The following is a 15,576-nucleotide window of genomic DNA, read 5'->3' as shown; positions in this document are numbered from 1 at the left end:
CTGAGCCAGAGTTAGCATTTTGAACTTCTCCTTCCGGAGGAAGCGACTGACGTTCCGGAGGTCCAAGATGGGGCACAGGCCCCCTTTGTCCTTCTTGGAGACCAGAAAGTAGTAGGAAAAATAACCACTCCCTACTTCCGGCCCAGGAACGCACTCGATGGCCCCCTTGGCCAAGAGGGCCGTGATTTCCTGCTGGAGAAGTACCAAGTGATCCCCCGGCATGTGGTGGCACCGAGGTGGCATGGCTGGAGGGGAGGACTGAAAGGGAAGGGAGTAACCCCTGCGGATGATCTCCAACACCCACTTGTCTGATGTGATACTGCGCCAGTGGGGAAGGTGGTGGCAGACCCTGCCACCCACCGGCGTGGGGTGCTCCACAAAGCTCGGATTAGAAAGGTGTGGAGGTAGAAGCTGCGGGTGCGGACTGACTCCCACGCTGATTCCCAGACCCGTCCCTGTGGAAGCTGTGTCCGCGCTGAGGCTGGTTCTGCACAGGTTTGCCGAAGGAACGTGCCTGGCGCCTCTGCCGTGGCCGCGAAAGGAACGAAAACCAGGAGTGGCCGGGCTCTTCGCGGAAAGACCCAAGGACTTGGCCGTGGCCCGCGAGTCCTTAAAACGCTCCAGTGCACTGTCGGCCTTATCGCCAAAGAGGAGAGTGCCATCAGCGAGCTTTGGACATCTGGCGAGAACCCGGTAGATCTCAACCAGGCATGGCGATGAAGCGCCACAGTCGTAGAAATCACCTTACCCAGTGAGTCTGCGGTGTCCAAACCACACCGAATGGCGAACTTAGCCGCATCCTTACCCTCAGCAACCGCCTGGGACAGCACAGCGTGGGTCTCCTCAGGACACTGAGGCAACACCTGCGCAGCCGTATTCCACACCGAGTGGGAATAGCGGCCCAATATGCAGGCGGTGTTCACTGACCGCAGCCCCAAGCTGGCCGAAGAGAACAACCGCTTACTGAACTGTTCCAGCTTCTTAGAGTCCTTATCAGGCGGAGCCGTGGGAAAGGCACTCAGCGACGTCGAGGCTTGGATAACCAGGCTCTCAGGCGTAGGATGAGTGGTCAGAAAAGCAGGGTCACCAGGTGCCGGGCGGTGACGCCTGGCGACATTCTTTTCCACAGGGGCCCCTGTGGCTGGCCGCGACCAAGGGCCCAACAAGACGTCAGTGAGGGCGTCGTTAAATGGGAGCAAGTGGACGCCACCTGGAGCACCTCAGTGAGGAGATTAGTTGTAAGGGCCACCGTAGGGAGATCAAGGTTTAGAACCTCAGCTGCCTGACGGAGCACCATCGTGTAGGAGGCGCCCTCCTCCATGGTAGGCGGGGGAGAGGCAAACCCCGGGTCAGAGGAGACGTCGAGGTCGCCAGCGTCTTCCAGTCCTGCTCGGAGTCACACTGACGGGCAATAGGGTCCTTTTATTGTTCTATCATTCTATTTGTTGTTCTCAGTAGAGAACTAAATCAAATAAATTTGAATTTGAAAATGTGACTTCTTCGAAGAAAAACAAAGTGCATTAATCCGGGCACAACACTAGATGGCGATCTATGCATAAGCATGTGATCTACAGCTCACATGCCTGGAACATTCATTTTTCTACTCCCTGCCATTACCATAGTAGATACATGGGCACATGCAGCTCATGCAAACAGAATTTTTGAAAACCTTTTTCACTTTAACGCCAGCCCTGTTGGCTTTGCAATTGCTTGTGTTTTCTACTTTAGTATAATAAATGGAGCCACAGTTTTCATATGGCATGGGTTCTTTGTTTTGCATCTTGTTTCTAAATACCTGTAAGCTGGAATTTTGAAATCGCAGCAGTGATACTACGTTGTCGTGTACCTCACAAGACTCACCTTTGCTTGCGAGGTGATTCCGCAGAGACGACAAGAGCACCCGTCCCTGTACCCACCTGACCCTCGTGAATAGTAGGAACCAACGGGGATGAGATGGACGCAGGGAAGGGAGCCAGAAAGGACGTAGTGGCTTGGTGTGGAAGTATCCTGGGCCCTATGGAAGACAGGAAGGACTATATCAATAAGGAATCCTAACCCCTGTTCTACAGCACCCACGCCAACCCACACAGAGAAAAGAAAGTCATTCCGGGGACTCACCGATGCTTCTTCGGATCATGGCAACCAGAATCGGCGCTGCTCCAGGCGAAGAACTCCTGGACACTACTCCTTCCGAAAATCAAAGTAAAGCGCTCCTGCGCCGGTGAGGTGAAAAGAAGGTCAAACCATGCGCAAGGTGTTCTTGCACAATAAAGCGGTAAACTACGGGGGCAAGCTATAACAATGGCAACGTAGGTGCTAGAACACAGTTCCAAAACGAAATGGGTACTTCGTCACAGTAGCGCTCCTGCGCTATGGACTCTTCAGTACCCCCTAAGCGCACCCACGCTGAAGTGAAGCAAAACCAGTATCCCAACAACGCACCTGCGTTGTAGGATTGAAGAAAACCCCCAAGCGCTCCTGCGCTAAGTAACTAAAGTGCTCCCTAAGCGCTCCTGCGCTGAATAAACTAAAGTGCTCCCTAAGCGCTCCTGCGCTAAGTAAACTAAAACCTCCCCCCAAGCGCTCCTGCGCTAAACGAACAAAAGGTCTCCAATAATAGAAACAAATATCCCACGAGCACTCCGGCGCTCTGGGATTCAGGCAGCCTCTGCGGCGGGAATTCTCGGTGACCAGTAGGGCGCTCCAGCGCGGTGAGCAGGAATACACAAGCACGCCTTAGACTTACTGGAACCAGGTTGCGGGAGTCAACTCGACTCGGAACTCGGCAGTCACGTCTTCGGGGGATCCGGTTGAATCCGAAGCACTGAGCCGGCGGGAAACGCGCAGTGTAAGCGTTTCCCCCGGAAGTGTTTCTCCGACCTCTCGTGCGCCGCAACCACTAGACCGGGACTCACCCTTCCAACCGGAAGTGAGTCTCCCGGTGTTTCTGTGTGCGCGTTTGCGGGGCACCTGACATACGTATACCCTTGCTTCGACTCTTCTAGGTAGCAATGCAACAGCTTACATAAGAGTTGTAGAGTTCTTAACAAGTTGTTAGATCAGATCTAGCAGTCATACTGGAATTGTTGCCCAAATATGCTTTAAGACTTCCATTTAGAATATTGTATATGCTTTTACAGGCCTATTTGAATATATTAATTATCCCAGGGTCCTTTAGCTTGCTGGAAAGGGAGGAAAGTCCTGTATTTTTATCTCATGAGATGATGAGATGATTCATCACTTTGGCCCTTAAAGGGGATCGAATTCCATTTTGCAAAGAGTCATAAAATCAATTTTGTGATCTGCAGTGTTGATCATTGCATATAAACTGATCGCCCATTAGTTCACGTGAGTAATGTGTGGTATGAACTTGTGACCCAGTGGTTCCTAAACTGTGTGCCGCAGTGCCCCAGTGGCCCTGGCTAATTTTGGCTGGATGTGTCCAGATCCAGGCTGATCGTTCAAGAACAACAAACAGATGCGGTCTCTGCATGACCTTAGGGCGCATAAATATTGTGAAAAGAAAGATTAGACATATCCTTGCATTACACACACTATTCTCCCTACCTTCAGCTCAATTCTTTGCAGGGATTACAATGAAAGAGCTGCCAAGGCTAGGTTTACATCCTACCATCGAACCTAGCTATGCCAAAAAAGTCATGTAATGGGGATCCGCTGCCAACGGCCAATTGATCAAGAGAACAGAGGGTCGCAAAGTTTTGGGAATCGCTTTCTTATATAATAGACATGTAAACGCATCACAAGGTAACGTGTTACAATCATTTCATAAAAGAGCCGCATGGTGAAATTTCTGAAAAATATAAATGGCCACTACTATTATGTCCTGTAAAATCTATGAGATGAACTGTATTAAAAATTTGGAATTTTATACAAAACAAAATTAATCTCTGATAAAAAAAAAAAGCAAATTCTTGGAATTCAGGTATGGTTACAGCAAATGACTGATTACACAATTTGATGAGATAAAGGCAGGAAGACATACAATGAGAGTAGGCCTCTAGGAGGGTGCTTGACTCTACAACACAAACATTGTAGTCCTGACATAACCTCTAATTAAACTGCTGACTTATACCCTTAAGAGAAAGGTTGCTGAGTGGCTGTACTCCCTGGATCTGCAGGGGATAAAACAAGCTGCTTCTGAAACAGGGAATTGTGCATTACTTTCGAAGAATGACTACCTAGATGGATTTCACAAGGGAGGTAGTGTTTAACTGATCTTATCAATGAAAATTCTAAATGCCGCCTGACAAACTGAGGTTCAGTTACTGGTTTTGCAACAACATTTCCCCAAACAGCTCGTTTACCTTTACTTTCTGGGTTCAGGCATTAAAGAGCAGTGCCCGTCTCTTCTTGTTTCCCATGTATATGTTTATGAAAGCAGCCAAAACCTAGCAGTGCCGAAGAAATTGTCTGGTTGTCAGCCACATACAATAATTCACAATCAGTAGCATCTGCATGCAATCATTCGCTGAGTCCTATTGCTATGACCAACTACATTGGATGCATTCCCATGCCCTAATGGAATTAACATCTGAGCAGTGCAGTATCCTGACAAGTAAGTTTGCCATGCCATTTCAACCATTGTTGCAAAATATACCTAAAAAAAGGTAAAGACCTAAAAGAGATTGGGGATTATTCCTTTATCGCAGAGGCCTAGTCAAGCCAGTGAAAATCTTTACCTGCTTATCACTGGTACAGAAGATCGATCTTGAAAGGGATTTCTGATACATTTAACAGATTGCCCAAACTCTAAACTGCTTCCCACTACCTGCCTAACAGCGGCCATAAAACAACCATCTGTTTACTTATCTTGAAGGAATTACACTGGAGTAGCTTCCATTGTTTTTTTACCAGAGCAACCTTTACCTACTATGTATTTGTAGCGAGGGCGCTTAATTCGGTTTCCATAGCTTTCTGGGGTCACGTGTTTACCTACCATCCATCAGCAGCTATGAAGTTCATAAGGGCTTGCCTTTATGTGTTTTCTCACTGGCCTCGGACATTACCATGAGCTATCTATAGTGATTGCTTTCAACTACAAAGACCTCTGCATTTCTCCTGCAAACATCATGTAACAATCCTCTGGGTACCAATTGTACCAAAATCAACCCCTTTACATGACACCATCTTCAACTTACCTCTGCTGGGCGTTTTATTTCTACCAAAACCAGGGACAGGTGAATGTCTGTAATGATGCGGTGAAGAGTCCTGACCATGAGGCGTTGTCCTACGCAAAGATTCAGGGTCCCCGTGCCCACTGGCACTGTGCAGCCGTGGGCTTTCGTGGCAGCCTTTGGTCATTGTGCACAAAGTCTCTGGCTCATTGTCAAAGCTGTCCCTGCCCCCGTCACTCGAACTCTCCTCCTCCATGCTTTCAGAATGTACGAGGGGCGGCTGGTGTCCATACCGATGTGCTGGTGTAGGTGCCTGCTGCTGTAGACACTCTTGGGCTCGGATTTGCAGCAGGTGCTGAGGGCTGGTGTGGTGGTGAGAATAGGAGTCAGCGTTCTGATAAGGCAACGACAAGCTCTGAAGTTCAGACAGGTTCTGGCCCATTGTCCCAGCATCCCCTTGGTTCATTTGTCTGACTAGTTCGTTAAACTCCTGCTGTTGTTGCTGGCGCTGCTTGATCAATTGTGCAAACTCCACTTGCGGCAGCCGCACATCTGTGTGCCCAGTCAGAGAGTGCCGGGGCGACAGGAGTCCCTGGAGCATGTGTGGCACTTGTTGCTGCTGCTGCTGTTGCTGCTGGTGACGCATATAGTCCCCAGGTGTTGGGGAGAGCAGTGCCTGCTGCAGTGCTGAGGTGGGATAATTCTGCTGGGCGCTCTGAGAAAAACTGGGGAATTGGTCCAGCTGTGGGACTTTCAGGACCTGTGCCTGGGAATATGGCACACCTGATGCAGGACTGTAGTTTGTGGTGGGGGCCCTTGGCTGCTCGGGAAAAAGGTGGGGATGAAGGTGAACCTGCTCGTAGTTCGCAGGGGGAAACCTGCTCATATTTAAGCTGCAAAGAGGCAAAACAGATGTTACTGCAGTTATGATGCCAACTCTCACACACACATACACACTCATACAGCGTACTAAGACAGGGTCTCCTTGAGAGTGGCTAGCTACCCTCAGCATATATCAGAGAAGTTAATAATCATGCACACCATCCTCAAAACATACAAGAAACACAGACATACCATTTAGAGAACAGCTACTTTGATCCAACTCTGCATGCTACCCACTAACATTGGAGGATTTCTGTCACTGCTGATTAAAAATGACATGTCCCTAATTTATGGCTATCCAGCACTGGGAATCTTTCACAGATTCACTTGACAGAATTATTCTGAGCCTTAGGATAAGGAATAATTCGAGCATATTCAGCTCTGAAAGATAAAATGCTGGATGATCTTCAGTCAGCACACTCACACCAAGCATGGCAAGCGACAGGGTTACTGGGGTAGAACAACACACTCACACTTTCACAGCATACACAGAATGGATTAATGGAGATATGCTGTCAATGATCCCACTCTAGGCACACTCGCAGGCATGGTGCCAGTGGATATTTTGTCAATATGGTGAAAGTTCAGAAAGAAGGAAGCCAGCATGAGGAAATCAGGCCTATGAAACTTCATTTTGGAGAAAGGCCATAATGACAATATAGCTTTCCATGAAAATAGAATAATTTAGAGGAAAGGATATTCAGGACTGGATAGAATCCTGGGTCGTAAGGTGGGGAGGGGGGTAGGTGGGATAAACCTTGGAAACACTTTCTACAATTCCTATTACGATAGAAATTGTAAAAATACATACTTCATTTTTTTTAAAAAGGATAAAACCGGTCGCAATGGACTTTTTTTTCTTTTTTTTACAATGCAACCCGGTAGTGAAGAAGAGGAAATGACCCACGGCAAAAAAAGAAGAGGAGAGCGAGGTAAAGGTAAGAAGGATAAAGTGGGTGACAATTGAGCATGGGGGTGGCTTGGATAGGGTGTAGGGTTGTTACGAGGGCTTTTTCAAAGCCTCCGACACACTTGAAAACAAAGTACTGCCTTAAATACAATGTGCAAATCAAAGGGGCACTGGGAGTTGTGCTACTCAAGGAAACTATGCCATGGATATAGTGTACAAGAAACACATGGGATCAAATATTCGAGTGGCAATCAACTTCTTCACACTCAGTACACACACTCATACCATGCAATGGAGGAGGTTACTGGGCTCCTAGCGCTACATTGCATGACAATACTATCGCATCCACTACATCGTCATACCCCTACAAAGCAGGGTAAGTATAGTAAATGAATTTCAACAGTTAACATGGTTAGGTAGACAATGCATAGGTAAAAATAATAATATACTTAACATGTTCATGTAGTGGATGGATTTAATTGTAGGTTGCCATTATTAACCTTGATTGAGTGTCATACAACCTCACTCAAATCGGAGCTCTAATTGATCTATGGGTCTTGGTACAGTCTGCATTTGGCACTGGTAATACTGGCACTCATCTTGCACCCCCTCTATGTATTGGTAACACACCGCACTCATTAACAAGCTCACTCTCGCCTGTGGGCTCTTATACTTCGTACCAGTGACAGCCAACAACAGACCTCGACATTGCAACTAGTAAGGAGTTCGCACTCGTATGGGACCTGCTACGTTCAGTAAAGGTAACAATCACCTGGACATCTCCACATTGAGGTCAGAAATGAGCTTGCACTCGCCTGTGACTTCTCCATTCAGTAATGATGCCACTTACCTGGACCTCCACATTACAGCCAGAAAGGAGATGTTTCTTACCTGTAACTCCAGTTCTCTTCTAGGGGTAATTCCGTGTTAGTCATAATCATGTGTATAGTCCCGCCCATGTGTGTGTACCCTGGAGCACTTCATTAGATATATCTTCTTAAGTTGTTCTCTTCTGCCTTTCTTCAGGAAGGCATGTATAGAGACTTAAGAGACAAAAAGACAATAATGCAGCCTAATCAACTAGGCTACACTGGCCATTACTTCATCGTGAAGAGAAAAAAGATAGCCAGTTTTAACTTTTAAATTTACCAATTTGCTGAGTTTTACACATAGAAAACTCTCCTTCACGAAACTCCTTTTTTCATGATAGAGATGAAAAGGAATGGATAGAGAAGCCCCCCATAGGCTGCCATTATGTGTCTGCAAATGGATACCGTGCCTTTAAGTGTCTCCAGATACCCCTGGTGCACAGCCAGAGGCAGTTACTTTCAGTTATTTTTGAAGGCGTAGAGTAGCAATGTCTGCTGAGTCCTGGTACGTCTGTTTCTGCCACCAGGGAGGCAGGCAGGTTGCTTATGACCATCACGGAAATACCCCTACAAAAGAACTGGAGTTACAGGTAAGAAACTACCCTTCTCTTGTAGGGGATTTCCATGTATAGTCATAATCATGTGAATAGACTAGCAAGCCCATCCCAAAACAAAACTCCGGCGGTGGAAGAAACAGAGAACAATCGCACTATTGTGCAAACAGATTACGAAGAGAAGCCTGCCCAACCTGAGCATCTGCCCTAGCATCAGTGTCTAGGCAGTAGTGCTTAGTAAATGTATGGACTGACTTCCAAGTGGCAGCCTTACAAATTTCCGAAATAGGTACATTACTAAGTAAAGCCGCAGTAGCTGCTTTACCTCTGGTAGAGTGAGCCCTAGGCTTACTAACCAAAGTCTTGTTGGCTTTCCGATAACACAGCTGAATACAGGAAACAATCCACCTAGAAATGGATTGTTTAGATGTAGCTAGACCAGTTCGGACCGAGCCATAGTTTACAAATAACTGGCCTGATCTACGGATCTCCTTAGTCTTGTCAAAATAGAACTTCAGGACCCTCCTAACATCAAGAGAATGAAGCGACCTCTCAGCAGGAGAAGAGGGAATCTAAAAAAATGTAGGCAATGTAATAGTTTGGTTTACATGAAACTCTGAAACTACTTTAGGTAGGAACTTGGCCTGAGTTCTCATAACTACCTTAGGGGAATGAAAGACTGTATAAGGCTCTCTACAACATAATGCCTGAAGTTCGCTAACCCTGCGGGCAGAAGTTATGGCCACAAGGAAAGCCGTCTTCCAAGACAGATGCTGAAGAGAAGCCTTATGAATGGGTTCAAACGGTTCCCTTATCAGCTGAAAAAGAACCCCACTGAGCTCCCAAGAAGGCGAAGGATGCCTAACGGGAGGAAACACTTTCTTCAGTCCTTCAAGTAAATCTCTGATGACTGGGATTTAGAAAAAAGGAAGTTTGTGAAGGACATTTCCTATAAGCAGTTAAAGCTGCCAAGTTAACTTTGATCGAATGAAACTGAAGGCCAGATTGAGCCAAGTGTAGCAAGTAAGGAAGGATGACATCTTCCTTGCAGCAGGTAGGATCCACATTCTTAGATGCACACCAGATGCAAAATCTCTTCCGTTTATATGCATAGGACGTGCATGTAGATGGTCGTTTGGCCTCCTTCAATATCTCCATACAGTCCTGAGGGAGATTCAAATGTCCGTACTGTACTAACTCAGGACCTATGCCGCCAAACTCAACGACGAGAGGTTGGGGTGCACCATCTGCCCGCCGAACTTCGTCAAAAGGTCCGGCCGGCAAGGAAGACGGAGAAGTGGCAGGAGAGACCGGTGGAGTAGGTCTGTGAACCACCACTGACGGGATCCACTCCGGAGCAATGAGGATCATCCTGGCCCGTGATTGCGAGAGTTTGATCAGTACTGTCGGGATCAGGGGAATTGGTGGAAAAGCGTAGAGAAAGCCGCCTGACCAGTTGATCCATAGTGCGTTCCCCAGAGTCCCTGGTTGGTAAAACCTGGAGGCGAAGTCGCTGCATTTGCTGTTTTCCGCGGTAGCGAACAGATCGACTTCTGGAGTACCCCATCTTTCGAAGATGTCTCGCACCACTTCGTCGTTTAAGAACCATTCATGATTTTCTTGAATGAGTCTGCTGCGCGCGTCGGCCTGAGCATTCTGAACACCTGGGAAGTGAGTTGTTGTGATGGTCAGGTTCCTGGCAAACAGCCAGTTCCATATGGCCTCGGCTTCCCGAGATAACACTCGAGATCTCGAGCCCCCCTGCTTGTTGAGGTAAAACATTGTGGTCGTATTGTCTGTCTGAACAAGCAGAGAACTGGTGTGAAACGACGGCTGGAAGGCTTTCAGCGCCAAATGGACTGCTCTAAGTTCAAGGAAGTTGATGTGGTACTTGGCCTCTTTCCTGGACCAGGTACCCTGTATATGAAGGTGGTCTGAAAGTGCACCCCAGCCGTGGAGAGAAGCATCCGTCACTATGGTTTGCGTCGGTATCTCCTTGTGGAAGGGAATCTCCCGGAGGAGATTGCCTGTAAAACACCACCATCAGATAGACTGGTGAGCCTGTTGCGACAGCTGAATCCTGTTGCGACAGCTGAATCCTGTTTTCCTAATCCCCCAGTTTCTGGTCCTACTGATCCTCCAGACATTCTTGCAGGGTCTCATATGGAGGCGTGCGTTCCGAGTGAGGAAGATACAGGAGGCCATGGAGCCCAGGAGAGACGATACTTTCCTCACCGTCCGGGAGGGCATATCATGAGAGTTTGAGCCTTCCAAAGGATCGATAAGTGTTTCTCCTTCAAAGGACACACGTTTGCTGTGCGTGTGTCGATGGTGGCTCCCAGGTACTGTAAACATTGTACAGGAGTCGAGACAGACTTCGTGAGGTTGATGTGGAGGCCCAAACGAAGTAGGAGATTGGAAGTCCGATTGAAATGCAGTAGCGCTTCCTGAAACGAAGCTGCCTTGATCAACCAGTCGTCCAGATACGGGTAGACGAACACCTTGTTCCTTCTCAGATGCACAGTTACCACGGCCATGCATTTGGAAAATGTCCGAGGCGCTGACTTCAGGCTGAAAGGCAGCACGGAGTATTGATAATGGTTGTTGCCCACGGTGAAACGCAAGAACTTGCGATGTTTTCTTGCTATGGGCATGTGAAAATATGCGTCTTGCAGATTTATTGTGCATAGCCAGTCTCCCTGATGAAGTTGAAGGTAGATTTGATGCAAGGACAACATCCGAAACTTTTCTCTGCAAACCCATTTGTTGGCCTGTCGCAAGTCGAGAATGGGTCTGAACTCGTTCTCGTCTTTCTTGCAAACTAGAAAGAACCGAGAATACAGTTCTTTTCCTCTCTGTGCCAGAGGAACCGTTTCTATCGCCCTTTCTGTAATAGGATGTTGGCCTCCTTCTGCAACTCACATAGCATGTAGAGTAATCGAGTTGGAGGAATCGACAGAGGAGGGCTTGTAAAACGTATTGAGAATCCACTGCGAACAATATTCAGCACCCAATTGTCCTGAGTTATTTTCTGCCACTCTGCCAGATAGTTTTGAATGCTTCCCCCCACCGGAGTGGATAACGATGAGGGGGAAGAAACCCTTCAGGGCTTGGAACCAGCAGGGGCCTTGTTTCCCTGTCCAGACTGCTGGTTGGATCGTCCTCGCTGTTGGCGTTTCTGAAACGGCTGAAAAGACCGCTGAAACTGCTGCTGTTGGTTGGACTGACGGCCCTGAGGCCGCTGAAACCTCAGAGAGGAATAACGCCACTGGAAAGGGCGGAAGGTTTTTCGCTGCTCTTTCGGTATATCTAAACCTACTGTCTTCAAAGTCTCCATTTCAGTCTTCATGCGGGCCATCTCGTCGTCCGCATGGGAGCCAAAGAGAGTCGTGCCAGAAAACGGAAGAGTGGAAATGCGCTGCTGCGCCTCCGGCTTCAGAGACGTAAGACGAAGCAAAGTATGTCTACGTTGAGCAATTCCGTGGCAATACCCGTGGGCCGCCAGGAGTAAAGTATCCGCTGCAGCGCTGATGACTTGATTTGAAACCATCAGGCCCTCATTCATTATCTCCTAAAAATCTTCCCGTTTATCTCTAGGTAGGAGATCCACAAATTGTTGAAGGGACTCCCTTAGGGATCTGTTGTAACTACCCAGCAAGGCTGTAGAGCTAGCCACCTTCATGGATGTAGCCGCGGTGTTGCAAGCTTTTCTCCCCACCGAATCCAGCTTACGGCTCTCCTTATCTGGTGGCACCATGGAAGTGGGAGCCGTAGCATGCTGTTTTCGTGCCGCCACCACTACTACGACTGAGTCCGGGGTGGGGTCCAGTCGGAGGAAGGCAGGATCCGACTCAGGTGGGCGATACTTCTTCTATAACCTGGAAGGTGCAGATTTTATAGAAGATGGCGTCAAAAACAGCTCCTTAGCCGGTTCCCCCAAACCAGGCACTAACGGGAGCAATGGGCGTGATGTTTGTCTCTGCTGTAGAGTTTCATAGAACACCGATATTGACGGCACAGGAGTAGGCAGGGGAATGTTCAGCTTTAAAGCCCATCTAATCAGAACCTCCTGGAAGGTGGATATATCGTCCACAGGAGACACCCTCTGAGGGGGAGAGTCCGTTAGAGTAGGTGAGTACTTCCCCGTACTCGTGGAAGACGTATCCCTAGTATGCCGGGAGCAAGATCTCTCATATAGATGATGACAGGATCAACGTCGATCCACTGCTCGACGGCAAGCGTCGACATCGTCTGAAACGCGAACTTCTTGTTGACGATGATAGGCTCACTACGGAGCGAGTCCCAGAATGGTACCTCGATCGTCTGTGTCGATCCCTCGACGTCGACCTTCTCGTCGAATTCGATCTTCTCGTCGACTTCGACCTTCTCGTAGACATCGATGGCGATCGGCGGTGATGTGTCAACGGCGACCGGCGTTGCCTGTGTGACTCCGATCGACGACGATGATGTCTCTACGGTGATCTACGTTTAGTCGACGTCGAACGCGGGGAAACCCGCGAAGGCAATCTCGTCTGAGCCTTCGACGTCGATCGGGACCGGCATCGTTTTACTGCCGTTTATTGACTGGGAAGACCCCCAGAGGTCGAAGCCTGAGTCTTGGTAGAGGACTTACCCTCTCCTTGCCCAGAGGCTGAAGATGCTGCCTTCTGTCTTCTCTGCTCCAGCCCTTGAAGTCGAATCTTCTCCCTGTCACGCAGGGTGCACCTGGAAAAGGTCTTACAAATAGTGCAGGTGTCAGGCACATGAGACACAGGCAAACACAGAATACAAACTCTGTGAGCTTCAGACTTGGCCTTCTTCCTACCACAGTCAGGACACTTGTCAAACAGAGATGGCATTTTGACCAGAAAACTGTAGAAATTCTGCCACAAAATTACAGCAGAAGGTAGCTAAAGGCCAAAGACGTCGAGTGAAACTTCAAAAATCCAATTATAAAACAAAGTTTGAATGAAATACCAAAAAAGGTACAGCTCAATGCTCCAGGGTCCTGCTAGCAGGAGCCGGAAATAAGAACTGAAAGTAACAGCCTCTGGTTGTGCATCATGGGATACCGGGGGTCTCTGGAGACTATTAAAGGCACGGTATCCATTTGCAGACACATAATGGCAGCCTATGGAGGGCTTCTATATCCAATTCTTATTATCTCTATCATGACAAGCATTTACAATGCAATGGTCTCGGCATTGTTAAAGTTAGAGCTATTGGCATTGCTCATGACATTATTTTTGTTTATGTTTTCAAAACATTTAAAGAAACGGCATTGTTATTTGGCTCCATATAGAACAAGTTACTAACCTTCGGTAACGATGTATCTGTAAGAAACATTAGTTAGTTAGATTCCTCACCTTAGAATATCCCCAGGCGTCAGACTGGATCCGGAAGATTTTTCGTCAGCAATACCCCTTGCGCGTCGCTAGGCGTCGTCTGCGGCTCCGCGTCCGTCGTCGGCGTCGTGCGCCGGGATGACGTCGTCGGAGTACTTAGACGCCGCCCTCGCGCGCTGACGTCAGTTCTTGTACATAGCCTTCCGCGCCAGGAACGCAGAGCCATGCAAAGACCGACACTGGTGCCAAAAATAAAATCTAGGGGCCTGAAAGGACAACCTTAACCCTAGATGTCAGTTCGCAGAACGGGGAGGATGGGAGGGTCGGTGAGGAATCTAACTAACTAATGTTTCTTACAGATACATCGTTACCGAAGGTTAGTAACTTGTTCATCTGAAAGAAACACGTTAGTTAGATTCCTCACCTTAGAATAGATACCCAAGCAATACCATCCCCGGTGGTGGGTCTGCGAACCAAGATCACACCAGAAAGTCCTGGAGGACAGAACGGCCAAAGAAGCCATCCCTCCGGACTTGGCTGTCAAGGCAATAATGCCTGGCAAACGTGTGTAGAGAAGCCCACGTCGCCGCCTGACAGATGTCCTGCAAAGGGACTCCCCGTCCCAAGGCAGTAGTAGCCGCCGTGGCCCGAGTAGAATGGGCGCGCAGCCCAACAGGAGGGTCCTTTTTAGCCAAGGAATAGCAGATTTTTATACACAAAACGACCCACCGAGAGATGGTTCGTTTGTGCACAGCTTTCCCCTTCTTAGCGCCCACGTACCCAACAAAAAGCTGGTCGTCCACCCGGAACTGTTTTGTGCGGTCCAGATAAAAGGAGAGCGCACGTTTTGGGTCCAGACGGTGGAGCCTCTCTTCCTCTTTGGAAGGATGCGGAGGCGGAAAGAAGGTGGGCAAGGTGACAGACTGCCCAAGGTGAAAAGGAGTCACCACTTTAGGAAGAAAGGAGGGACGAGGCCGAAGGACAACCTTGTCCGGATGAACAGATAGGAAAGGAGGCTTTGAAGATAAAGCCTGGAGCTCACTCACCCGTCTAGCCGAGGTGATGGCTACCAGAAAAGCAGTCTTTAGAGTTAGAAGACGAAGAGGGCAATTGTGAAGAGGCTCGAAGGGAGCGCACATCAGGAAGGTCAATACCAGATTCAAGTCCCACTGAGGCATTACAAAAGGGACAGGAGGGAACGTGTGTGTAATGCCTTTGAGAAAGCGTGTAACCACAGGGGACTTGAAAAGAGAAGGCTGATCAGGAAGCCGCAAGAAGGCGGAGATGGCAGCAAGATAACCTTTCAGGGTGCCCAGGGCAGAGCCCTGCCGGGCCAGAGAAAGAAGGAAGAGGAGAACCTCAGAAAGAGGGGCGGAAAGGGGATCCACAGCCTTTGCTGTGCACCATGCCACAAATTTGTTCCACCGGCAGGCGTATACCGACTTTGTGGAGGGACGCCTGGCTGCCAGAATGATATCACAGACTTCAGGAGGCAAGTCAAATGGCATCAACTGCCGCCGCTCAATCTCCACGCATGGAGGTGGAGGCTGGACAGGTTCGGGTGGAGGACCGTCCCCTGCTGCTGCGACAGAAGATCCTCCCGAAGGGGCAGACGTATCGGGGGATCGGTCAACAGACTGAGTAGCTCGGGATACCAGTATCTTCGTGCCCAATCCGGAGCCACCAAGATGACTCGGGCCCGGTCGCGCCTGATCTTCTTCAGCACTCTGGGCAGAAGTGGTATAGGCGGAAAGGCGTACAACAGACCGCAACTCCACTCGTGACGAAAAGCGTCGCCGAGCGAGTGCCGCCTTGGAAATTCCAACGCGCAGAACTGCTGACATTGCGCGTTCTCTTCGGTGGCGAATAGATCTAACCAAG

The 15,576-nt window shown here is 48.7% G+C and overlaps 1 protein-coding gene across 3 annotated transcripts in view; it reads right to left on the bottom strand.

Annotated features, from left to right (window-relative positions):
- Positions 1 to 15,576, bottom strand: part of SIK3 (SIK family kinase 3) — a 632,054-nt gene that overhangs the window by 63,716 nt on the left and 552,762 nt on the right. For all 3 annotated transcript variants that reach the window (XM_085645705.1, XM_085645704.1, XM_085645703.1), the window contains exon 21: positions 5,160 to 6,028. In XM_085645705.1, the coding sequence (XP_085501831.1) occupies positions 5,160 to 6,028 (869 nt within the window). The remainder of the gene's footprint in view (positions 1 to 5,159; positions 6,029 to 15,576) is intronic.

Source organism: Triturus cristatus, chromosome 3_1, assembly GCF_964204655.1.
Source record: "Triturus cristatus chromosome 3_1, aTriCri1.1, whole genome shotgun sequence".
NCBI classification, from domain to species: Eukaryota; Metazoa; Chordata; class Amphibia; order Caudata; family Salamandridae; genus Triturus; species Triturus cristatus.
Note: the sequence above shows the minus strand (reverse complement) of the source record. Positions and strands in the feature narration are given on the sequence as shown.